Genomic DNA, 24,578 nt, shown 5'->3' on the forward strand with positions numbered 1-24,578 from the left:
CACACAAACAATCACAAATTCGAAGTTTAGAACACTTGAAGCCATGAAGGTCACCTGTCGCTGTCGAACGCCATTGATACAAGGAAGATTAACGGAAAACCAGTAAAGGAGCAAGGAGGAGACCATGAGTGTTCCTGTGGTATACGTTTAGGGTCCTTTTCAATTTTCTGTTCATTGAAAATTATGAATTGGATTTACAAGGGTTGATTGGGAAATTGTGAGCTGGAGTAGTTCGCATTGTGTGTTTCACACACTGAAGTTCAAGCGGTCTGACTTGAACCGATTTGTAGCACAAAAAAAAACCGAATTTTGTGATGGATGCACAATGGAAAAAGGCCCATATAAACTACTGTGGGCCGGCATCTGGCCCGTATTGTCACGGCCCATTTCCTCTCTGGTGGTCTCTCTCGTCGTTCCCGAGAGAACAAATTCCAGAAATCTCCATGGGCGATTGCAGGAGAAGAAGCTGAGCAATTCGATTCCTTCCTCCCACTCCCACTCCACGCAGGCTCCGCAGCCAAGATCAAGGCAACGACCGGGAAGAACAAATTCTCGCCTGAAGAAACGAGAGGAAGCAGCAAATCGCCGCCGATTCGCTCGTCGGAATCCCCACCATCCAATCCACCGGCGGCGGGGGGCCCTCACCCTAGGGGAGGGGGTGGGTAGCGCGGCTGGTGGCCGGAACCCTATCCTATCCGATCGGCGTGGGCGAGACCACCTCCTCTTTTTGCCGCCACGCGCGCGGGGCGGCGGCCGTCTGGTTTTGCGGGGCGGATGCCGGTGGGCGCGCGCGCCCACTGGTCTGGCAGGCATCGGCGGCGCCTCGCTCCGCGTGCCCTCGCGCTCCCGGCGGCGGCGGCGGCCGTTCAGCTACTTATGTAGCCGCTTGCTACTAGGGCGCTTTCGTCGCTCGCGTCGTCGCGCGTTGGCTTTGGTTGTGTGGTTTTGAATGGGCCAGATGGTGAGTTCGGCGGAGTGGGTTTCCTGAGATCATATTGTGTGTGCTGTTCTTTACTGATGAGTTTGAGCTTTGTTCTGATTTCCCTGAAATGACAAACGGTGCAGGTTTCGGATGAAAATTTTGAAGAGCAGGCCGCTCGTAATGGTAAATACGCAGGGCTCACATCTTTACCTACCAATTCTCAGTTGCCTAGTTCCTCGTTTCTACTTACAAAGTTACAAAGTTGCACCCTACTATTTCAGTCGATTATCTGAATATCTGATAGAAATGTGGTTTTCTAATGTGGCATTTCCTCGACAGGTGGAATTATCAAGCACGGAAGGGAAATCCTGTTCCAGGTGAAAATCTGTCTAGGCACACCTTTTGCTTTCATGCTATGGATCAAATTTGCCGGAGCTGACAAATTAGATTGTGGAATCACCATATATGTGTTCTGCAAGCACAGAAGGAAACCACATACATACTAGTAGTTTGTCAACTGACTTGTGCAATTATTGCGGAGTTGTTATTTATGTATTGTCATAACTCATAATCCAGGTGGAGTTTGGTAAGGCTTGTTTATCTTCTGGTCTTGTTCTGTAGATCATTGGACTACCTGACTAATGCCTTCCCTAACCCAAAAAAGGAATGAACAATTCTGATTATGTTGTTATTTTCGCTCACTCTGTCAGGCTTTTAACTGGGAATCCCATAAGCACAACTGGTGGAGCAATTTGGAGGAAAAAGTTGTTGACCTAGCACAATCGGGGTTTACATCAGCGTGGCTGCCTCCACCAACACAGTCATTATCTCCAGAAGGTAAGCTAGTCAACAATGTATTGTGTCACTCGTAGCTAGTTACAGAAACAAGTGGTCTGAATATCTGGTCCCTTTATTCTGACAGGCTATCTGCCGCAGAACCTGTACTGCCTCGACTCTTGTTATGGTTCCCTCCATGACCTACAAGCATTGCTTCGGAAAATGAAAGAACACAATGTAAGAGCTATGGCAGATGTTGTTATTAACCATCGAGTTGGGACTACTCAAGGATCGAATGGGATGTATAATCGTTATGATGGTATCCCAGTATCATGGGATGAACATGCTGTTACATCTTGTTCTGGTGGAAAGGTAATCGACTTGTTTTTATGCAATGTAATCCTATTGTTCTCAGCCTCATAATTGCATCGTATCTTAATGGCCATGTTTTGTTAATAAACTATTATCAATGTCTCTACAACTTTATTACCAGGGCAACGAAAGTACCGGTGATAACTTCGATGGGGTTCCCAACATAGACCATACACAGCCATTTGTACGGAAGGATATTATTGACTGGTTGATCTGGCTTCGAGAAAGCATTGGTTTTCAAGATTTCCGCTTTGATTTCACGAAAGGGTAAATAGTCAACTCGATAGGTTAACATCATCTGTGATAGGGGACCTCCAAATTGCTTTGTTAAAACATGCTGATCAGCCACAATTTTCTGTTTAGTGCAGTTATGCAGCGAAGTTTGTGAAAGAATACATTGAGCAATCAAAGCCTCTTTTTGCGGTGGGGGAATACTGGGATAGCTGTGAATATAGCCCCCCTGATTACCGTTTGAACTACAATCAGGGTAAGAGATTTGTAATGACATTGCTACTGATTGCTTATGCCATAGTGATGCTGTATCTAGCCTAAGCGTATGTTCCTTGATTGACAACTGTGAACACTAGCATGCTGATTTTTTTTACTTCTGTAATTTACAGTACTGCCCGTGTGAAGTTTTGTGATTTTTGAATTATTAACCACTGTCATGGTTTCCTCTTTTGTTGCTTTCTACTCCTTGTGCTATTGTCGAGATGAAGCAAGGGACTTAGATATCTTTTGTGAATGCATGACAGTTACATTAGATTGAGTCTGTGTAGTTAGCATATGGTTTAGACCATATACAAATTTCGAAACAGTTTTCTCAACCATGAAAAATGCTCCTTGCTTTACTTTGATATGGACATTTGGCGTATATTTTTTTTCCATAAACTGAACAATTATTTTTTAGCAGATAAACACAGGCAGAGAATTATCAATTGGATGGATAGCACTGGAGGACTTTGTGCTGCATTTGATTTCACAACAAAGGGTATTCTTCAGGTTAGAAATAGAAAATTGTTCTATTCCTTTTTTGGGGTAAATGTCTACAGGTTAGTTTGATCAGTTTACTGTTGTTTTCAGGAAGCTGTCAAAGGTGAGTTGTGGCGTTTGCGTGACCCTGAAGGAAAGCCGCCTGGTGTCATGGGCTGGTGGCCTTCGAGATCAGTCACATTTGTTGAAAATCATGACACAGGATCCACTCAGGTATAACAATTACTTTATCTTCCTTCTATGCTCAAGATAAGCTTAACCGTGCTAATATTTGCTTGGAAATGGTGAAGATGGGCTAGCAAACAGAACTAATTAAATTCTCATGATTGCAGGGTCATTGGCCATTCCCATCTGATCATATCATGGAGGTATGTTGTAAGAATTTTGATTGCTTCATTTATGACTTGTACCCTGCGATTGAATTACAAAACTAATTACCATTACGATGATGACTATGTTCTTATAAAGGTTGATGTACATTGTAACGGCCATGGCAACATAGAACAGCCCCTATAAAAACAACTTGATGTCAATAGGAAAAGCTTTTAACTCAGTTCGTTAATCTTGGAGATATGCGCTTATATTGATACTGGAATATATATATTTTATGATCAGGCATTCTTGGCCTCATTCTTTTGTGTTCGAACATGTTGATAAACATATGGTATCTCAGGGATATGCTTATATACTTACTCATCCTGGCATCCCCACGGTGTTCTACGATCATTTCTATGGCAAAGATGATTCCTTCCATGGTGGAATTGCAAAACTGGTATTGTCCTGAATCCTTAGTGCTCAATTGCATATCTTTGGCAGCTGCCAGCACTAAGTTTCAAATGTTCTGTACTCAGATGGAGATCAGGAAATGCCAGGACATACATAGCCGCTCCGCAGTCAAAATCTTGGAGGCCAGCTCAGATCTGTACTCTGCAATCGTTGACGATAAGTTGTGCATGAAGATCGGGGACGGCTCCTGGTGCCCGAGCGGCCCAGAGTGGAAGCTGGCGGCCTCTGGTGACAGATATGCTGTTTGGCACAAGTAGATATACCAACATATAGCATTTCTTTCTGCTGAACATGAGATATGCTATTTCTTCAGAGCCCGAACTGTATATGCTAGTACCATGGTAATTTAATCATCTTCAATGCAATACCAGAGAGCAAACCACTTGCAATTTATCACATGCTCACAGCAGATAGTGTAAACTGTAATGCGAAGTGTAAACTGTAATGTGAATACGTATACTGTAATGCTTGTGTGCATATAGGAATAAGAGAGTGTTTATTTATAGAAAGCATTCTTGGAGGTTGAATTCTCTTTCTTTTTGAACTTCTTGCATGTGCCTTTTTTATCATCTGCATATATTTGAGTGCCTTTGCAGAATTTCATCATCTGCAGGCTGACCGCCTTCACTGGACCTGGAAATCTTCCATGGGAAGGAGGACTCCGCTTCCTTCCATCAGAAGACGCAGATTAAACTGGCATTCTTGCACAGAAACCCCTACATTTATCACACATTTAACCCATTGTTTTCTAATATTTACAATCAGATCCCTTGAGTGAGTCAATAGTCGATTCTGTTTCAGAAAGAGAAGAAAACTTGAATTCTTGAAGTGCTCGTATGGAAATAAATGGCGGGAAAAATACATAAATTCAGGACCCAATTCCCGCCCTCGCCGTCATCTCCTCCTCCCCTCCCTTCCCATGGAGGCGGAGCCGCCGCCGGAGAACCGCCACGACGACCACCACCCCTCCACTTCCGGCGGAGGCCTGGGCTACTTCCACCTCCGCCTCCTCTGCCCCGCCGCGCCACTCCTCCTCCTCCTCCGCTCCGACCGCCTCTACTCCCTCTCCCTCTCCCGCCGCCGCGGCCCCCGCCTCCGCCTCCTCGCCTCCCCTCGCCGCCGCCACGGCCGGCGACGGCGGGCCCTCCTCCTCAGCACATCGGGCTGCGCCCTCCGCCTCACCCACCGCTCCTCCAGCGCCGACGCCGTGCGCGTCAACGGCCGGCCCCTCCTCCGCGGTGGGTGCCCGGCCGATCTGGCCGTCGGCGACGAGGTCTCGCTACTCCGCCGTGGCACCAGGTATGGATTCTTGGTGGAGAAATTCGTCTCCTGCGAACGGCCCAAATTGGCGGCGGCGGAGCCCTGCGGGGAGGTTCTTGTGCTGCGGGCCGAGTCGCTCCGGAAGCGGCTGAGGGCGATCTCGGAGAGTCATGATCCTCTCTCTTTCTTGAGGGATTCACATTGTGTGGAGAACGGCAGCGATGATGTTAGGGTGAAAAAGGCGAGAGAAGAAGATGTTTTCTTGCCCCTGAACCTGAATGCTCCAATTGACCCTGTTGCCGTGGAGGGTTTACTGCGAGAAGACTGTAATCTTGGCCAGGGGAAATTGGAGCACTGCACTGATTCAGCAATTGCAAAAAATGAAACTGATGAATTGATTCAACGGAGCAAGGGGTCCTGCGATGGCAATACAGAGCAGAAGGAATACAGCAATGAGAACACAGAGCAGCAGCACAATGAGAATGAGGGTTGCTATTCAGATGGGAGCACATTCTTCCTGAATCGCCTCATTGGTATTGGGTCTGATATGAGGGTGGAGCAACGGAGTGGAGTGACACTTCCACAGCTTCTGCATCCCATGGATAGCTTGGAGCGAGTATTTATCGCAACATTCACCTCCGATGTTTCCTGGTGCGTCTTCTCTCTGCTTGTATATCTTCCTTTGCTTGCAACATTGAGAGATATATGATTGAATTATTGATGGGAATACAAATTTGTGTATGGCCTAAGGTTTCTGGATTACTGTAAGGTTCCACAGAACCTGCCGGTGACGATAGCATGCCACAACAAGGAGAGGTGCTGGAGTGCGAGTCGCGAAAGTAGAACCGCTGCCCCTTTCGGAAGTTATCCTAACCTACTATTAGTGTAAGTAGCAACCTTGTGTTTTGTTCAGTAGTTGTCTGTATATATATCTCATGCTTCTGCGAAACATGCATGATAATGAAACACTGATGCTAATGTTAATTTTCCCCTCAAGTTACCCCCAATTCCCAGAGGAGATAGCATTTGGAAAGGATAGGAAGAAGCAAGGAGTGGCATGCCACCATCCAAAGCTCTTAGTGCTACAGAGGAAAGACAGCATGCGTGTCATTGTCACTTCAGCTAACTTAGTACCTAGGCAGGTCGGTATCTTTCTGTACTCCATGAATGTGCTTGTTACTAGAATTCAGTTCGCACCTAGGCAGGTTCTGCATTTCTGATGCACTCTTTAATTGTTTGTTCTGTTTGTGGTGATTTCTGCTGTTATTCTCGGTGAAAGTAAATTATGCTTTGTGCAGTGGCATCTCATAACAAACACGGTGTGGTGGCAAGATTTCCCTTGTAGGACATCCACAGATTATTCAGCTCTTTTTAGTAAAGTTGAGGAATCAAAATCAGATTTCGCTACTCAATTAGTTTCATTCATAGCATTCCTTATCAATGAAGTTCCTAGCCAATCATATTGGATAAATGAGATAGCCAAGTATAATTTTGAAGGAGCTGCTGGATACCTCATTGCTTCCGTTCCAGGGATATATGCACGCAATCCTCACTATCTGGAGTCCAATTATTGCCTTTCAGTAAGTCTTATTTCAGATAGCATTTGTTGTTCCCTCCTTTTACTGAAGCCATTTCACTAAGCATCTTAACATACTAAGTTACTAACTATAATTTGCAAAGATTATCAGGCAAATATACTATGGCTAAGTGGATTATATTCCTAATCTAAACTAGACACTACTGCTGTTCTTTCTTGAAATAGTTCTAATCCAGCCCTATTATCTTACTAGCCACTATCCATTATTTATGCAGAGAAAACAGATATTACACACCAAATCGGCACATAGGATGTTTCTTGGTTCTGTCCAAACATCCGTAGTTGGTCTGTCCCATCGGTTTCATATACCATCTGATGCTGGTTCTAAACTGAAAGCCCTGTCTGTACTTCTTAGTAAATGCCATGTGAACATGCATGGAACTACAGAAGTGATCTTGAAGAGGAATACAAATATACCTGCAGATGCTAATGCTGTGAGTGTCCTAGTTGCTGATCTGGATAAATTTACCGAGGAAGGTATGTACTATGTACACCTCAAGGTTTACATCTTTTGCTAAACAAACTCACCTCCAAAAATATTGTGTTGCATGGTTCATGTGGCAAACAAATACTTGGGATTTTCTGTTATGGTAGCAAATAACCATGTCCAATGCCCTGAAATAGATTCAGTCCATCTTGGTTTCCTGCCTAGAGAGGTTGCAAAGTGGGTATCTCCCCTCAGTGACTTGGGGTTCTTCACATTTTCTGGATTTATCTACCCCAGAGAAGCCCTGGAAGCTGCATATGGAGCAACTAACACAAAAGTGCAGTTGCTTCTCTATGTATCAAAGGTATGTAAAAGATTCTTACGGATGCCTTTTCATAAGTCAAGAGTACTACTGTGAAATTGTCCATGCATATCTTACAGTCATAAAATTCAGGGTCCAGAGTTTTCTCAAATTTCAAGACTGATCCAGGATGAACATTTTCCTCTTCTGTGCTCATTAGTAGCATCCTTAAAGCGGTCCCTTGGACTTTGGCGATTAGAAGAGGTTTGCAATTTTATATGGGCAATATATGACCTTGATTTGATAAATTATGCTATGCGTAAACTGAATTACAGTTCTTTGAGATGATTATTCTACCATATTATTTGTTTTTTTTTTTGACTAAATCACCGGGGGGGGAGAGATTCCCCACCTGAATTTGTCATTGCATTAAGAGGAAATAAGTTCATTACAATAAATTGAGAGATTGTAAGGGGGAGGAGAAAATTTGTTTCCAAACAGATATTACATAACGATCTTCATCCTTTAAGTTCTCCGCCCAAAGAGCTGCCTCGCTTATGCAACGTTGCAGGCAGGATCAGATGGAGGGGCTTTTCTCGCTGAAAACGACGTCATGTCGGTGGTTCCAAATAGCCCACATGCAAAGCAGGAAGAAAACCTGGCAGTGAAGCGCCGGCACTCTTGAACTTGGGCCCAAACGATGGAAGTGCCTAACGTCTTGAACTTGCGGTTGAACGTTAATCATCGCCCAGAAAGCTTGAGCGAACGGACATGAAAAGCACATATGATTAGCTGTTTCTTCCTCCTGATTGCAGATGTCACATTTTCCGTCCTGAACAATGGTTTTCTTCAGCAAATTTCCCTTTGTGGACAGACGATTGCGGACTAGTAACCATGCGAAAAGTTTAACTTTGAGAGGAGCTCTGCAATTCCAAATTAGTTCCCAATTAGGCGAATGCAAACCAGGGGGCAGTCGTGCCTCATAGAATTTTTTTGTTGTTAACCTCCCTAGCTTTGTACTGAGCCTGAAAAAAAAAGACCACTAGCAGTAGTTTGAAGGTGATTGGGATAATCCAAATTCATACTAATTGCTAGCTCTATTGTGAGATAATCCATACCGCCTGTTCTATTTACTTGCATTAATCGAGTGTCAACTGTATTTTCCATTGGTTCAAACAGGTGTTGTCACATTTCAAATGGCCTGAAACACTTGAGACTGATTTTTTCTACAGTGAGTAAAACATTTTTTTTTCTTAGCTGGAATCAATTGTCATATTCAGGGATTCCTTACTTCAGATTTAAAATATTTGTAGGTGCTTCATCCATTGGGACTTCAATTAATCCACAATTCATTGCAAGCTTTGCTTCAGCAGCTGGTAAACGATGTAATCAGGATTTGGACTCCGAAGAGTCTGATCCAGAGGTAAATTTTAACTGTTTATTGAAGCATCCCCTATTCTAATAAACCCCTGCCCTTTTTTGACCAATTCTTCACGCACATAACTTTTACCAATTTTCATTGGTTGTCCTAGTGGGGTTGCTGGACAGCAAACCATGAGCTAAAGAAGCCATCTATCAATTTGTTGTTTCCAACAATTGACAGAGTGAAAAATGGGGCTTGTGGAATTCAGTTATCCAGGCATTTGCTTTCTCTTCCTGAGGTAGATTTCTCTTCTTGTAACTTACTATTTGCATATTTTACCAATAAGAGAGATCATATTGTATGTGCGTTATACTTGATGTGCTTGTAAGGTTGTAGCCAAGTCTTCTTTTCCATTTTGTGCCTAAAGCTGCATACTATCCTTGTGTGCTTTAGTTCAGTGAATTAAGATGTTATGCATATCGGGATAAGCAACTATATTGATCTGTTTAGAGAAGCGACGTTAAGCATATTGCTAATTCAGGGGATACATTCACAGCTGCTGTGTTGCAGTGGGAGTAACTCTTTCCTTTTGGCAGAGAACATGGCAAAGACTGAGATCTACTGGCATATTTCGTGACGCAATCCCACATCCATACGAGAGGATAGGGCATCCTATGCATGTCAAGGTACGATGTTATACATATCTTGGGGGAATATCATGGTTTATACTTTGCAACATTGTTTAGTGACATGTTAAATCATGAGTTCATGACAGGTTGCCCAGAGACGCTTCGAGTCTCGTCTAGGCAGACACTCATTCGGCTGGACTTACTGTGGGTCTCACAATTTCAGTCCAGCAGCCTGGGGACAACAACTTCCTCCACCAAAAGCAAATCCTACTGAAGCCAGAGCCGTTTCTTCTGGTCCGAGGCTACACATTTGCAACTATGAGCTCGGCATCATCCTCATTATTCCACCATCTGCCATGTCAAAGCAGATCAGTGGAAGGAGGCACGAGATCAATGACATTGTCCTGCCATTCGTCGTCCCTCCACCGCAATATAAGCTGGGCGATAGGCCTGCGACATCGTTAGCCATGCGAGAGGCCATGGCTGAAGCTAGAATTCTGCAGAGTAACGATTTAGTACTGGACTTGTCACAGGATACAGACGAGGATATACCTGATGAAGATGATGAGCATGTGATTGAGCTGTCTGATTGCTCCCCTGAAGAGAAGGAAGAGGAGAAGATCTACGCAGAGACGCTGTGGGAGCAAGTAGACTCTTCACAAAGACCAGGCTGGCCAGTGAAGTTGAAGTCCAGATGTTTCGGATGACAAGTTCCTGTCATCGCATCTGATTTCAAGTGCAGGCAGCCGCACGAGATCTGACGATTCTTTCTTACTGAAGATATTTGATTCGATTGTGATTTGTTAGAATTGTATTTTACAATGTGTAGTATGCATTCGTTGTCAATCTTTCTTGTAAGTATCTCAATACATCTATACTTGAACTTCACAGCGTATATAGTTGAAGTTTATTTCAAAAACTTTTATTGAGCTCTAATCTGAAATTCTGAATCAGTCTGCTAGTGCTAGGGGGTACATGTTTTACACCACAGAAGAATCACAACCGTCCAAACAGTTCTGGACGGTGTGGATGCTTCGCCTGGAACTTGTGTTCACCACCCCAAAAAAATAAAAATAAAATCCACCGTGTCAATCCCCACGCCACACCAGAGGCCACACGCCACAGCCACAGGAAACACACAAGCAGGCGACGTGGCAGCCAGAGAGGGGCTAAGCCTCCAACCCCACACTCACAGCCGCGCGCCGCAGGAAAAAGGTGGAAAACCACCGCCCACGCGGGACGCGCCGCCGCCGCCGCTCGCCGCCGCACCCTCACGCGCAGAGGAGGAGCCCCCCCGCCGGAGCACCTCCACCTGTTTACTCTGAGTGACATGTCCCCCTCGCCGCTGCTCGCCCGGCCGCCGGCGCCGTCGAGCCCGAGCACGTACCCGTCCCTCCCGCCTCGCCGGTGCGCCCCGGCTGTAGCTTCCGCGGCGCTCCGCGTGGCTCCAGCCACCGCCTCCCGAGCCCCATTCTCCAGGTAACCCCCCCACCTTCTCCCTCTGTCTCCTTGTTCACTGGCTCACTGCGAAATTTGGGCTAGAGTTTACAGTGACGCGGGTTTCTCTTTGATGCCGCAGGCTGGTGACCAAGCGGAATTTCGCTGCGTCTGATATTAGAGAAGACTACTCCACTCCGATTGACGTCGTTGCCGATGTGAAAACCGAGAAGGCATGAACCTGAGCAGCTGAAATTCTATATCTTGCTTGTTAGGTAGTGCCGTTTTACTCCCTCCCCCAACATTCTGAAGCGTTTCTCGATGTCTTGCAGATTGTGGTGTTGGGAGGGAGTGGATTCGTTGGCTCTGCTATCTGCAAAGCTGCTGTCTCTAAGGGTATTGAGGTTGTGAGCCTCAGCAGGTACCACAACCTTTTCTCGTATACCTTGAACCAATCACCATATGTTGTGTAGGTCATCACTACTGAGAAATGCAATTTTTTTCATCATGTTCCTATATGTTTCCAATAGCTTCCAGTCTAGTCTTATTACCTCACATTTCGCACCTTAGCTTGCTTATTTTCGTAATCGGATCAACCAACTTGGTCTCGCAGTGTTAACTTTCTGAAGGTCTTTCTTGCATGACTTCTTGACTCTTGGGTAGGCTGTCCAGTGTGAGCTCCTAAAGTCTTCATACTCAGCACAAACCATAGTTTTGTATACACATTTTTTATTGAGGGTATGATTATTGGCATCAGGGGGGTTAGACAAAGCTTTGAAAATTGGTGTGAGTCCGAGAAAAAAAAGAGAACATGTATATACTATATATCTGACTACCAAATCTGCGTTCTGTCACATTTGCTTCACAGTGTGTGTTCATGGCAGGTCAGGGAGACCATCTTACTCTGATCCTTGGGTTGATCAAGTTACTTGGCTAGCAGGTATGCTTTAGTTATGTAAATCTTCTGGGTTACTGGATCCAGCTTACTAACATAAGTTCACTCTCCAAGCCTAGTAGTGTTTTGTTGTTGATCGAAACTGGATATGCTACATGTCATGATGCTTTGACCTGCAAATAATGGCTTTATCAAGTAGATTATAGCGCAACTTACAGGAAGAATGCCAATCACCAGATTTTATCCAGAGATAATACTTTTACAGAAATATGTACATTATGTGTAACAGAATCTGTGGTACTTTACTAACTTTATGATTACGCCATTCTTTTTACCTTTCGCTTTGTTGGCCGATGGCATGTCTACAGTATTTCTTTCTGCTTGTTGCTGAGTTCTGATAGATGCATATATTGTTTGTTTGGAAACAACTCTGCACCTAAGTACTTATCATTGCCTCTTTGTTTTGGCCATGATTACTGGATTTAACATTATTCTCACAGAGACCAAACTTGATTTATGGCCTCAGTAATTCCACCTTACCATCTTGTTCCTGTGACTTAGTCAGATGACTATATTGGATTTCCAAGAGTGTGATTTATATACTGTGTTTATTTTTTGCTGCTCTGTTCATTTAAGCATCTTACTATGTTGCAGGAGATGTTTTCTATGCAAGATGGGATGAAGTGTTAGTTGGTGCCACTGCTGTTGTGTCTACCCTTGGAGGATTCGGTAATGAAGAACAGATGAAAAGGATAAACGGTGAGGCAAATGTAACAGCAGTAGATGCTGCAAAAGAATTTGGTAAGTACCGCATTATGACAGTGGTGTGCCAATTTGTTTGCATATGCATATGACATCAGGTGCATATTATGCAATTCCATGCTTAACCTAAGTTTCTTTGAGCAGTCACACTGAAAGATACTCTTTCCTTCGAATTTTATAAGGAGAAATTTTACAGTCATTGATAAAGTACCTCGAGGTACCTAAATTCTACTCTAATTTTTTTAGTAACTTGAAGTACTAAGTAATTGGAGATACCAAATTCTACACTAGAAAATGTAGTACCTCCTGGTACGTTTTCAGTGATAGTAAAATTACCCTTTTTTGAGGGTTCTTTGTTTTGCAATCATCTGCAAATTATAATCTGTTCATGTATTTTGTTGCTATTCTCTTCTACTATTATTTATTTCGTTCTGTTCTGTAAAAAAATACCAGGACTAACCACATAAAAGATTGTCTTATTTTTCGAAAGAACCTAATGATACATTAGTCATTCTCTTCTATAATCTTCTCAATCTCACAAATTTCTTAATCTATGCATGGGTCAAATCAGAAAATATGCCTTGTAAAAATTGACTGAAGGGTGTAAAAATTGACTGAAGGGGTAGTATATTGTGCTGTATGATGCAAATCAAACCAACTGGATTTTTTAACTCAAAATATTCACTCAAATGCTCTGATAAGTACCACACTTGACAACTCACTGTAATGTGTCTACGAGGTGTCAACAAATCAAAATGAATTACTCTATGTTGGTACTATCATTATGAGAATCTAGAGAGAAAATTGCAGCAAATGTACCCACCCTATTATAAAGTATAGGCTCCTACTTTTACTTAGTTTTGCAATTTACCAAGTTTCTAATTACTGTAAAGCTGACACATGCTTTGATTTTATTGTAGTTTAAATTATATAAATTTGTAAGCCTGAAACTTGAAGGTAGTCTGGCACGCGTTGTGAAATAAATGAATTTTGCTAGGAAATTTGTTGTACTGATTACTATGACAGATTAAATACCTCAAACAGCTGGAACTTATCCCTCGTACAACTGTGCCACTGTCTCGTTAACCTACTCTTTCCTTTTTTATTGAAACGGATAAAATAATGTAACATAGCTTCTTTGGTGTATTCTTCTGCAGGAATCCCCAAATTCATTTTAATTTCTGTTCATGATTACAATCTTCCATCCTTTCTTCTTAACTCGGGTTACTTCACTGGTAAGAGAAAGGCTGAATCTGAAGTCCTCTCCAAATACCCAACCTCAGGTTAGACTATATTTATGCCTCCAAAAAAACTCACTTTACATTTTTGTCATGTTTCTAATCTATATTTTTTTAATCAGGTGTTGTACTGAGGCCTGGTTTCATTTATGGTAAAAGGAAAGTAGATGGTTTTGAGATACCACTCGATGTTGTAGGACAACCATTAGAAAAGCTACTTTCCTCTGTTGAAAATTTCACAAAACCGCTGAGTTCATTGCCAGCTTCTGACTTACTCCTTGCACCCCCAGTGAGTGTGGATGATGTTGCCTATGCTGTGATCAATGGAGTTATAGATGACAGCTTCTTTGGTGTCTTCACGATTGAGCAAATCAAGGAAGCCGCGGCGAAAGTAAGAGTGTAAACTGGGAGTCTTTATTGCCAAGATGGAAGATTCAAACATGCGGCTCCTTATTAAGAGATATCCCTGTTCTGTCTTGCACTCTTGCAGTCTTAGATCATACATTCAATGGTTAAAGTTAAATTCAAAACTTTGTACAGTGTATGAATGTGGTGCTTGTTCCCTCCAAGCAGAGAGGAAGAATGGGCTTTGATGGCAAAGGCCAATGCGCTTCATTTCTTACGAGATGCATTGCCAAATGAATGTTCTTCTGGAGTACTTGTTTAAGGTGGAAGTAATCACTGATTCTCTGAACCTAACCCCGTATTCAGGTTGACACCATATCCATATGCTCATATGCTTAACATGGACAGTAAAAAAAAATTTAGATAGGTTTTGTGTTACGAGTGCCCCTAGATATGGTGTTCTATGATTTTTTTAGATAGGTTTTGTGTTAAGTGTGAGTGAACTTGTTAACTTATCACTCGACTGTGCCGAGTGCTCTTCTGAGCAACAAGCACAACTAAATATACACATGTAATTAAATGAAAAATACTCAAACAAGCACCATGTAACAAATGCTGTTGATTTTTTTTGGTCATTTCAATGATACACCAATGTTACATGTTCATGTGATAGATCAATTTGGTCCTAAAATGTAAACCGTTGGAATTTGTCCTGTGCAGCAGTCAAGGCTGCGTAAGTAGATCCACTGAATTTTCACCATAAAATCCATCTTTATTCACTTGCACTGTTGCACATGTAACATAGACATAGGCTAGTACGGCTTGAGGCAGTCAAAGAGACGGTGACCCACCGTCTCGGCAGCTTCCGCCGCCGTCGCGCTCGCCGTCGGTGACCCGACTGTGGTCGACGGCCCGCCGGTCAGTGTCAGGCACTGCGCCGGCACTCTCGGGCTCTCCCGGGGCTCCGGCGCCGGCGGAGACACGCCGGCGAGCGCCTGCTCCATCTGCAGCTGCTTCCTCCTCTGCTCCCTCCTCACCTCGTTGCGCTTGTTCACGTAGTCCTCGTGGATGAATACCTCCATCCTCTCCCAGAACTCTACCAAAACTAACTACTACAAAGTACAAACTAACCTCGAAACCGAAAGAAACTTCACATTAGATCGACAGTACTTGACACAAACTCAGATGAAGAAGTGAGAGTTACACTGAAGAAAACTGCATGTTTATATGGGTGTCAAAGAGAGGAGGAGGTCGCCATCATCGGTCGCTTTAACCTTTAACCATTTTTACAAAGCGCAGCCTGCTATTAGTCTATGCCAACGCTGCAAAAAAAAAAAAAGCCTGTATTATTATGGCATGGCCGAATTGCTTCATGCTTGGTGGAGAAATGGTTAAAAGAGAGGACTTCACAATGCCAATTCCTATGGCCATTCCTTGGTCTTTTGTGTTATAGAATGCTTGCTGTCCTTTGTCTGTTGCTCCTGTGATGGTGTGGTTTTAGGTTTAATTAAGACATCGTTGTCATGAGTGATGTGTTAAAACTCAGGGATTCGTGGTGTACATGGGTAGGTGAATAGGACAAACGGTGTGTTCCAGGTTGGACCAACCTATAGCTCTCCCGGTCACTATCCCTGCAAAAGAAAACAGGTAGCTGCTTGCTTGCGGCGACATGGAATTGGTGGATCAGGATTCAGGAATCACAAAATTGATACCAGAGATCTGTGAAATTTGTTATGTGTGATGTGACCAAGATTCATCATCCACCACATGATATCTTCTTCAGATTGCCACATGGCCTTCTTCAGATTTGGTATGCTACTTGATTGGTAGTACTTGCAACTTTGCAAGTCCTCCATTTGTTCTGGGAGTGGCCTTTCCATGGATCATCTCCACATATCTATAATATCTTCAGATTAATAACAAGAGAAAACAGGCAATCCCACACCATGGCTCATACTTGGATTGCTAACAGTTTTTTTTTTTTTAAAAAAAACAAGGAACAATTATAACAACATGAGCTAATGAAAGCTTCAGACTATTCCATTCTGCTCTTCTGATTGTAATGCCACAGAAGAGCATCAGTGTTTAAGTCATGTGCAAAATTATGACAAACAAATTTGCCGTCCACCTTTTGATCTAACAAAAGGGCTGGTCACTCCCAAAACTCCAGATGGATATATACACATCATTTCGTTTATTAACTATCACACGAGATTCCTAAAACACATTCATATGCGAACATCCGCAAAACTTTTTACCAGTTGATAAGCTTGTTGCATGAATTCTGCATCTTCAGAGTGAAGTTGACGCTGTCATTGTCCTTTGAGCATTTCCAAGGATGATAACAATGATGGTAACATCATCGTGGTACTTTCTCCTGCTCCCAACAGGTATCCTCATCAATTCTTCAGCTGTTAAAGCTGGCACAACATAGGAAGAACAAAAGGTGAAGAGTTAGTTAAGTCCCTGATATCAACATAACTCCAAAAATGGAGCAATGATGCTAATTATGCAAAATATAAAAATCATCAAAGGTGTAATTTCTTTCAAAAGAGATTATTAACTGTCCCTGCATCTACAAGATACTATAGAGCTTAATTAATTAAGTCTAAGGGTGTAATAATATGGAATATGCATTTCAGCGCAAAAGAATCTTAATGCTAACTATTTCATATTTTAATACTAAAATTATAAAACTGATAATATATTTCGGATGATACCTGCTTCCTTCGCTGCTTTAAGTAAAAGTTGCTCAATGAGATACTTTGCAGGATCACCAATTGGATTATCATGCATAAATTGATAAACCAACTGAACAACTTCGTCATTGCTGAAGAAATCAAATAAGCCATCACTACCAAGCACAACAAACAAATCATCCTCTGTGACTTTATGACTAACTGTGTGAGGATTTGTGTACACATAAGGCGGGCTGCACAAATTACGAACTCGGAGAATTCCCATGAGTGCATCGTTCAACTTCTTCTGCAAATTGACATGTAAAGCATGTGTATTAGTAAAATCATAAGAACAGAGATGCATTAATGCTCTTTCTTCCCAAACAAAATTATAGTACGTTACCTGTTTTAGATAGCCAACTCCAAAAGCACGAGTAACCTTCAGCTTCCCCTTTATTTTGTTACCCATCACAACTGATGGCTCATTAGGATGATCAGCTAAAAGTTTTTGGTACTCCAATGGATTTTCAAGTGAGTGGATCTCAGTCAATTGAACAGCCTTCAATTTATCCATTCCTGAAGACGGCACTGAAGCAAGCACAGCTCTACTATCCCCAAGATTTAAGATGCACAAATCTGTTCCATGTAGAAGCACAACCAGAACACAAGACCCAACTGATACTAAATCTGGTCTATCGTCCATCTCTTGTTCAACCATGCATAAAAAGTCATTTTCAGCTTGCTCAACAGCAGTAGTGAGGCACTTAAGCACACCAGCTCGAAATGTTTCAGAAAATTTCACATCTTCATTTTCTGCAAATCTCATGGCCAGTGTTAACTCACTTTTAACACCATTAAGAGAGCCCTCTGGTGAACCATATAGACCATTTTCTTGTTTAATCCGGCACTCTAACAAATATAGGTAATATACTATATTATCATATAAAGTTACTGCCAAAAAGTCAGCTGCATCTCGTCCATTAAATCCATCATATATTCCACAAATCAACCATCCATTCTTCTCAGAGCACACAGCTTGGACTCTATCCTCTCCAGCAGCTCCACCAGCCATTTTTATCTCTGTACTTGTCAGAAAATTGGATGAGACAGTAGTTGGGGCACTGGACCTCCAGATATTTTTACTGATTTCAAATATAGAGCTCTCAGTCGATACAGGGCTGCCTTGTGAGGTGGATAACAAGTCCAATCTTGACATTGATGGGGATGAAACAATTTTTCTGAAAGAATTAGGAGAGTCTAGTTCTGGTAAAATTTCTTCCCCGATAAGACCCTTGCAAATGTTTGTATTGGCCAGCGTGAAATTGGCACTAATCGCAGCACCAGACAAACAAGTGAAGGATCCATTTTGTGATGTCATCATGGTATTAGTTTCAAGCCTCTTGTTGGGAGAGATGTCATACTCATCAGTGTCTAGAGAAAAACACTGATAAGAATTACAATGGTATCCAAAGCTGACGTTGAGATTGCTATAACTCCTGACAAGCATGTCTTCTTCCTCAGAACTGATGCTGTGATCATTGGAGCTCTTATCAAACAGTTCCTCATCCACCATCTTTTTCAACAGAAGTATAACACCGATTGTAGTGTATATTGCTGTCAAACTATGCTTTGAAGGTTTAAATGCTACTTAAAGCCCATGCCAAATACAGGTCCTTTTATACTTAAATGGAAACGCAAACCAGACCTGCAATTTTAACACAAAGCATTATTTATATAAGTACGGTCTGAGCATGGTTGAACTGTAGAGAATAAAGACGGCAAAGCGTTGCCAAACAAAGAAATATTTCATCAAAATTTATAGTTTCTTTAGAGTACCCTATAATGGATATGAGCCATCCATTACTTTTGATCTAATGGATCAGATTCAATTATACAGGGGTAAAGTTAGAATTGGTCGAATGACTTCCTCCATAATGTATTCTAGCTTTCTAGTCCAACGTGATAGAGTTGTGTACAGGAGGTGTAATTGATAGGTATGTGAACAAGATTGCTTCTCGAATCTTTGATGAATAACATGGTTTCCGTCAACTGCCCCTGAGCATAATACTATTAGTCCTTAGTTTGACTATCCTTCCATCCAAAATATAAGCAGGGAAGGAATCGATGAGACGCCCCAGTAGTTTGACATTTGCAACTGGTAATATTATCCCCTAAATTTTTACATGACTGCAACAACAATTTTAGATTAATTATACAAGACTGTACCTTGTTAAATATAGACGGCATCATTTTATACATATCAGAATTTTATTTTCATAAGCTACCAAACATGGCAGGCACAGTTTGCAAAGTTCTTGAAAAATGAGGACACAACCCACATAACATAAATTTCAATGAGATCTACTCTTAAAATTTTCTTGTCTCCCACCACCAAATCAATCAAGAACTTCATCAGGAAACAGAAACTAAGGAACCACATACGGCAACAGAACTCGAGCGGAGGGATTAGAGACAGATTAGGCCGGTAGCAACAACCTGAAGTAAGAAGGGGTTGCTTCTGTTCAAGGAGTGATCCCGCATACGACAGGGCCAGGCAGGTCGATGAACTTCACCACAGCGGCTATGACCAGTGTTCCCACAGAAACTAATCTTCTTGGCGTTCACCTACACACAACACCCCCCGAACAACACAGATAAGAGAAGAAAGAAGAAACAGATAGAAGAGAATCAACAAGAAGGAACATGCGCACAGCGCAGACGATACGATTACTCACAGATGCATCCATCAAGTTCAGAGCGATGGGAATCGGGCCAGTTGACGCAGCCCCTCCTTTCCCCCCATCCCTGAAAACCCCAACCCCAACCAGCGAAGGAAAAAAAAACAAGACTAAATTTTTACCCAAAAAGCTCCCTTCTTTCTTTAGCCGCCCGCCGACCTGCGCAGCGCACAACACGGATCAACAAGAAGCAGCACGCGAAATAGGGAAGATCACTAGAACAGGTCGCGCACCCCCTGCAACAGAACGCAAAAACCAGACGAAACCTGAGCGCGATTCGCTTACCTAAAAAAAAACCCGGTTCGTTTTTTTTCTCTTCTCGGTTGCAAACTGCAGATATCAGCTCGCGGGCCAAAGAACAAGGAAGAGCAGAAGCTGAGAGGCGGAGGAGGAGGAGGAAGTGGCGGGTAGATGCAGACGGGACGGGTGTGGAGTGGAGAATGGGAGAAATTGAGAGGAAGGTGTGGGCTTGCGGGGAATATATCGAGGAGGTGGTGGCTCAGCTCAGCTGGTCTGGTGGAAAAGAGAGAGAGAGAAGCAACAGATTCATTCTCCCTTTCCCTCCTCTTTTTTCTATTTTCGCGGACCGGATAGGCTTAGAATCTAACCGCGTCGCTCGCTCTCCACATCGGAGTGGTAGTTAACCATCGCAGCGACACAGGAGGATTGGGGCGCGGCGGCGGCGGATGAGGAGAGATCGCGTTCTCCTTTTTACTTATTTTTTTCACTTTAACCTTGGGGTGAAAATTTACGTGGGTACTCAGTTGATAGGTGGGTTCGCTATATTTTAACTTTTAAGGGTATATATGTACTTTTTTTTTGTTATTATAGGATCCATAATACAAACTCCAATTGATATCATAATATAAATTAAATATCATAAGAGCCGACACGTAGATTATCAGTTCTGAAATATAAAATATACTAAGAAAGTAAGAAGTGGTTTTTATTGTAGGTAGGTTTTTGTGTAGTATTATCCTATATGGCAGGTTGAGATTACTAGTACGAGTGTCTCTATTGTACGTGCCCTAAAGTAGCTTCCTTTTTCAGTTTTTTCCAGTCATAAAAAACACACCACGAGTTATGATAAGGAAGATACATGACTCATTGATCAAAAATTTGCTTGAGAAGATCAGGTCAGATGACGAGAAGTTGCAATTGTGACACCTAAGTACCTAACTAGAGGTGGAGGAACGTTATGTGTTCAAGCCTCGATGGGTGCATGACACTAGGAATAGAACAAACATAAGCTAGATTGATCTATGATAGATTTTCTATTGGTTCTTATGTGCTTTTGCCCCCTCTGGTTAAATAATACTCCATCCGTACTCGTAAAGGAAGTCGTTTAGGACAGCGACACGGTCTCCAAAACATAAATTTGACTTCTTTTTTCTATAAAAATATTTATTGAAAAGTGATATATGTATACTTTTATGAAAGTATTTTTCAAGACAAATCTATTCGTATAATTTTTATATTTTCAAACTCACAACTCGAGAGTTATTCATGATTTATATTCCCAAGGTTTGACTTAAACATTATCCTAAACGACTTCCTTTATGAGTACGGAGGGAGTAGTACCTAAGCAAGTGAGTTAGGATTCAAAACTCAATTTGTTTGGCATATGTGACTAGTCACCAGGATTCACCAAACAATTTTAGGTGGGGTTATCGCTACCCCACCGTAAGACGGTTATCACGGTAACCGTGCGGTTACCGTGAGGGTTAACATGGTTTCAAAAACTTGCCCCTTGCCTCTTGCTACACGTTTTTGCAAACCCTGTTAGCCACTTGCCCCTTCCAGTCGATGGGGGTTGATGGTGTCACCACGATCAATAACCTTAAGATTAACAAAAATGTATTGTTCATGTTGAGCTTAAACCATCTCTAATAAATTTGTACCTAAAAAGTGGTCGAAAACCTAACTTTTTGTAGATTTATGCTAAAGGTCAAACGCATTAACACTGTGGATATGCGGGGGCCTCTATATTGAGCTGATGTGGTACTATATGAATCTAGAGCATTTAGAATAGTCCACTTAGTCCACTATGGATTATTGACCAAGCAATTATTCTTATTCATGTATGAGGAGATCGATATAATACATTCACATCTCTATCTATTTAGTAGAAATATAGATAAATATATTTATTATTATTTCTTCATGTTTAGGATTTAACACGGTTTCCGAAATACATTGAAATGTTTAGCGATAAATATTATAATACCATTTTTCACGTAGGAAATATCAATATATATTTTGGCATGTATTAATATTTAATAGTACTTTAAGGCCTGCTCGGCCCTTCTAAAAAGTTGCATCCAATTTTAAATTTTGCTACAATTTAGGGTTTATTTATTCTAGCTTTATTTTCACGATTGCTAAGAAAAAGACCTATAAAACAAGACTAGCTATTCACGAAAATTACATTTAAAAAATGTTCTTTTTATGAAAAAAGCAGCACCAAGCGGTGCCTACTTTCATAGTATTTGAGGGGAGTAGCTCGCATAAACTGATAAACATCTCTGTTTCTTAAGTTATACCGCATGGAGTCCATGTTACTGTCATCATGTAGCTATTCCACCTGTTCCAATCGGCAGCAACCAACTATTGAAATGGGACTGTCCTTTCTTTGTTTCGCCCCATGTAATTAACTACGAGTCTGTGGCCACAGCCGATCAGCCAATGGCACCAGTCCGTGTCACAAACCTTCGCTTTCTTAAAGGGAAATTATAGGATAAGCATCAATGCATGGCCGCTGCAGAATTTAGTATATTGGTGAGATGTGGCGAGCAGCAGATGCGATGAACTAACCGGAGTGAGCTCGAATCACGAGAGGCATCGAAAACGATCCCCACGAATATCAGACGGCCATGGCGATCGACAGCCACATATGCTGATGTTAGGTAGTTCTACAGTACTCTCCTATGATAGTTGGCCATTCATTATTATATTTGTTTTGGGTTGTTTGTATGGATCAGAATAGATGATCGCTGACGAAAATGCAGATTGTTTTTGGTACTAGTAGCGTGCTGACCTCGTGGTCTCTCATGCCGTACGAACTGGAGTAGTACTGTAGAGGATTAGCCTGCAGACTTGCGGGTGTCATCTGTGATCTATCTACTCAAACAGCATGTGAGCCGTCTGATATAAAAAAAAAGGAGGGAACTGTGATGTTAGCACGAGTTCATATACATATAGTTCTCCCATGTACTCCCTCCGTTCCATAATATAGCAAAAAATTGGGTAGGTGCAACAAATCCTAGTATAATAAATATGAACAGACCATCTGTACATATTCATTGTACTAGGATATATCACATCCACCCAAAATCCTTTATATTATGGGACGGAGAGAGTATATGGTCCCTCGGCTATAGCATAAGTTCAGTTTTTCTAGTTTCAAATGTGAATTGTTGAGACTGGAATAAAATCACATCAACACATTAATTTTTCAAAACTGGATAAAGTCAAACCTTTTGATGGTGATTCGTGGTGGTTCGAGTTTTTTTTTTCATTTCATCTTGCTTGTTGAATCATCTTGTAAGATCGCTGCAAAGTAATTTTTGTAAGCATTACTAGCTACTCCCTCCGTTTCAAAATATAAAGGATTTTGGACGGATAGAACACTTTTTATTACTATGAATCTGGACATGGAGCACATCTAAATTCGTAGTATTATAAAGTATCATATCCATCCAAAGTCTCTTATATTTTTTGATGGAGGGAGTATGTGACAACACTTTCACCAAAGTACTCCGAATCTGTGATAATTGAAGGGGTGTATTTTGTCAACTTTTTCTCAGCAAACAGAAAACATTTGAAATCACTGTCCTGTACAGTTATGACAAAGCTAGAGCATGGTTTGTTTGTTTGTTTGTAATTTCTGCACAACAGTCATGTCCAGAACTAGAACATGGCATAATATAATGCAAATAACGAAAATTAGGAATAAATAAGTGATGAACGAAATGCATAATAGTTACATCCGATTATCATTCAATAACATGATCAAGAATATAGAATTATACTACTATTAAATAGTAGTAGAATTCTTATTTGACCTTATTAATTAAGGGCATACAATTAAAGTGCTCCAGTTCATTTTTTATATATACTAAATTGATGATCCATTAAAAGAATTGAAAATGATGAATCATATATGTGTGAGAGGGATAGTTTTGTTTGGCAAAGAAAACTAGCAAGGTGGTCGTGCAGATCGTGTGGCTAACATTTTCTCATATAATGGTAAGTATGTTTTTTTCACACGTAATTGCGAAAGAAAAAAAATATTGCAAGTGGTAATATAGTTTTGTGTTCTGCCACAACTTGAGAAAACTTTTACATCTGTTACTCTGATTAGCAGGGTAATTCCTAATTTCCTATGCACACAAAGTAAACATGATGACTCTGTTTAGTATTTTCTTAACATTATAAAAACATGATGGTATATTTGCTTCTCTCCTTTCCTCCATCTTCCTCTCCCATTTTATTTCTCAATAAAAGTAAATCATGTCTCGAGAAAGAAAAATGGAAGAAAAAAAGAAAAAAATGTCTAAAATTCTAAAATGACTTATATTTAGAAAAGGGTGAATAGCTAATTTAGTCCCTCAAGTTTTACCGAAGACTCAATTTGATTCTTCAGGTTTCATTTTGTCCACATAGGTAATCTAAGTATTTGTTTTGGATCAAAATCATCCTTGGGTCCACTTAATATGCCATATGGCTATTTCTAGTCAACAATTCTGTTAGAAAATATCCCTTTTGCCTTTAATTTGCATGCAACACTAGAAAAAAGAAAACCAAAATGAATAAACAACATTGCATATATACTTCCAATTATTTCAACATGTGCACATGAAACTTAAGCCTAATGGCTATCATATACACTTGCAAGTACATAATTTATTTTTGTTTGACATAAATTGCTATGAATTATCTATAAAAAGAATTCATTGCATGCAATTTTTTCTCTTATATATGTGAATGAGGGGGTATAACTGTCATTTATTTTGGTTACGTGGGTTCAAGGATAAATTTGAATTAAAACAAAAACTT

The 24,578-nt window shown here is 41.4% G+C and overlaps 4 protein-coding genes, 1 long non-coding RNA gene and 1 pseudogene across 9 annotated transcripts; 3 read left to right on the top strand and 3 right to left on the bottom strand.

The window, feature by feature from the left end:
* Window positions 1-455: 455 nt before the first annotated feature.
* LOC4335737 (probable alpha-amylase 2) lies at window positions 456-4,359 on the top strand. Of its 3 annotated transcripts, none has more exons than XR_010741008.1 (12): window positions 456-961; window positions 1,066-1,105; window positions 1,262-1,299; window positions 1,633-1,759; window positions 1,845-2,071; window positions 2,193-2,338; window positions 2,440-2,558; window positions 2,982-3,073; window positions 3,155-3,277; window positions 3,397-3,432; window positions 3,680-3,836; window positions 3,916-4,359. XR_010741008.1 is itself a non-coding variant. In XM_026024803.2 (12 exons), the coding sequence occupies exons 1-12, from the start codon at window positions 950-952 to the stop codon at window positions 4,105-4,107; spliced, it is 1,251 nt and encodes a 416-aa protein (XP_025880588.1). In that variant the 5' UTR covers window positions 456-949; the 3' UTR covers window positions 4,108-4,359. The 3 variants fall into 3 exon arrangements, 2 of the variants coding, with proteins under 2 accessions (XP_025880588.1, XP_015635435.1); XM_026024803.2 differs by having other exon boundaries at window positions 3,738-3,836; XM_015779949.3 differs by having other exon boundaries at window positions 2,985-3,073; window positions 3,738-3,836.
* A 384-nt stretch (window positions 4,360-4,743) lies between these two features.
* LOC4335738 (uncharacterized) lies at window positions 4,744-10,363 on the top strand. Its single transcript, XM_015779944.3, has 12 exons — window positions 4,744-5,761; window positions 5,861-5,995; window positions 6,108-6,252; window positions 6,409-6,690; window positions 6,923-7,184; window positions 7,332-7,498; window positions 7,589-7,699; window positions 8,615-8,666; window positions 8,749-8,858; window positions 8,968-9,096; window positions 9,395-9,484; window positions 9,574-10,363. The coding sequence occupies exons 1-12, from the start codon at window positions 4,770-4,772 to the stop codon at window positions 10,132-10,134; spliced, it is 3,036 nt and encodes a 1,011-aa protein (XP_015635430.1). The 5' UTR covers window positions 4,744-4,769; the 3' UTR covers window positions 10,135-10,363.
* LOC136356295 (uncharacterized) lies at window positions 7,816-10,105 on the bottom strand (annotated as a pseudogene).
* Window positions 10,364-10,612: 249 nt separating the features above from the next.
* Window positions 10,613-14,451, top strand: LOC4335739 (uncharacterized protein At1g32220, chloroplastic). The gene is made up of 7 exons (NM_001424538.1): window positions 10,613-10,906; window positions 11,007-11,097; window positions 11,197-11,285; window positions 11,749-11,804; window positions 12,414-12,560; window positions 13,679-13,804; window positions 13,882-14,451. Exons 1-7 carry the CDS (start codon window positions 10,758-10,760, stop codon window positions 14,160-14,162), a joined length of 939 nt encoding a protein of 312 aa, NP_001411467.1. The 5' UTR covers window positions 10,613-10,757; the 3' UTR covers window positions 14,163-14,451.
* Window positions 14,452-15,310: 859 nt separating this feature from the next.
* Window positions 15,311-15,944, bottom strand: LOC136356296 (uncharacterized). Of its 2 annotated transcripts, XR_010741010.1 has the most exons (4): window positions 15,817-15,944; window positions 15,666-15,735; window positions 15,515-15,585; window positions 15,311-15,426 (listed from the first exon to the last, which is right to left on the bottom strand). It is a non-coding gene; the product is annotated as an uncharacterized lncRNA (long non-coding RNA). The 2 variants fall into 2 exon arrangements; XR_010741009.1 differs by lacking the exon at window positions 15,311-15,426 and having other exon boundaries at window positions 15,451-15,585.
* A 112-nt stretch (window positions 15,945-16,056) lies between these two features.
* LOC9271405 (probable protein phosphatase 2C 39) lies at window positions 16,057-20,059 on the bottom strand. Of its 2 annotated transcripts, none has more exons than NM_001424541.1 (6): window positions 19,806-20,059; window positions 19,518-19,679; window positions 19,279-19,407; window positions 17,186-18,487; window positions 16,825-17,089; window positions 16,057-16,524 (listed from the first exon to the last, which is right to left on the bottom strand). In NM_001424541.1, exons 4-6 carry the CDS (start codon window positions 18,353-18,355, stop codon window positions 16,397-16,399), a joined length of 1,563 nt encoding a protein of 520 aa, NP_001411470.1. In that variant the 5' UTR covers window positions 18,356-18,487; window positions 19,279-19,407; window positions 19,518-19,679; window positions 19,806-20,059; the 3' UTR covers window positions 16,057-16,396. The 2 variants fall into 2 exon arrangements, with proteins under 2 accessions (NP_001411470.1, XP_066165308.1); XM_066309211.1 differs by having other exon boundaries at window positions 16,124-16,524; window positions 19,276-19,407; window positions 19,806-19,972.
* Between the last annotated feature and the right edge of the window lie 4,519 nt (window positions 20,060-24,578).

Source organism: Oryza sativa, chromosome 4 (assembly GCF_034140825.1).
Source record: "Oryza sativa Japonica Group chromosome 4, ASM3414082v1".
Classification (NCBI taxonomy): domain Eukaryota; kingdom Viridiplantae; phylum Streptophyta; class Magnoliopsida; order Poales; family Poaceae; genus Oryza; species Oryza sativa.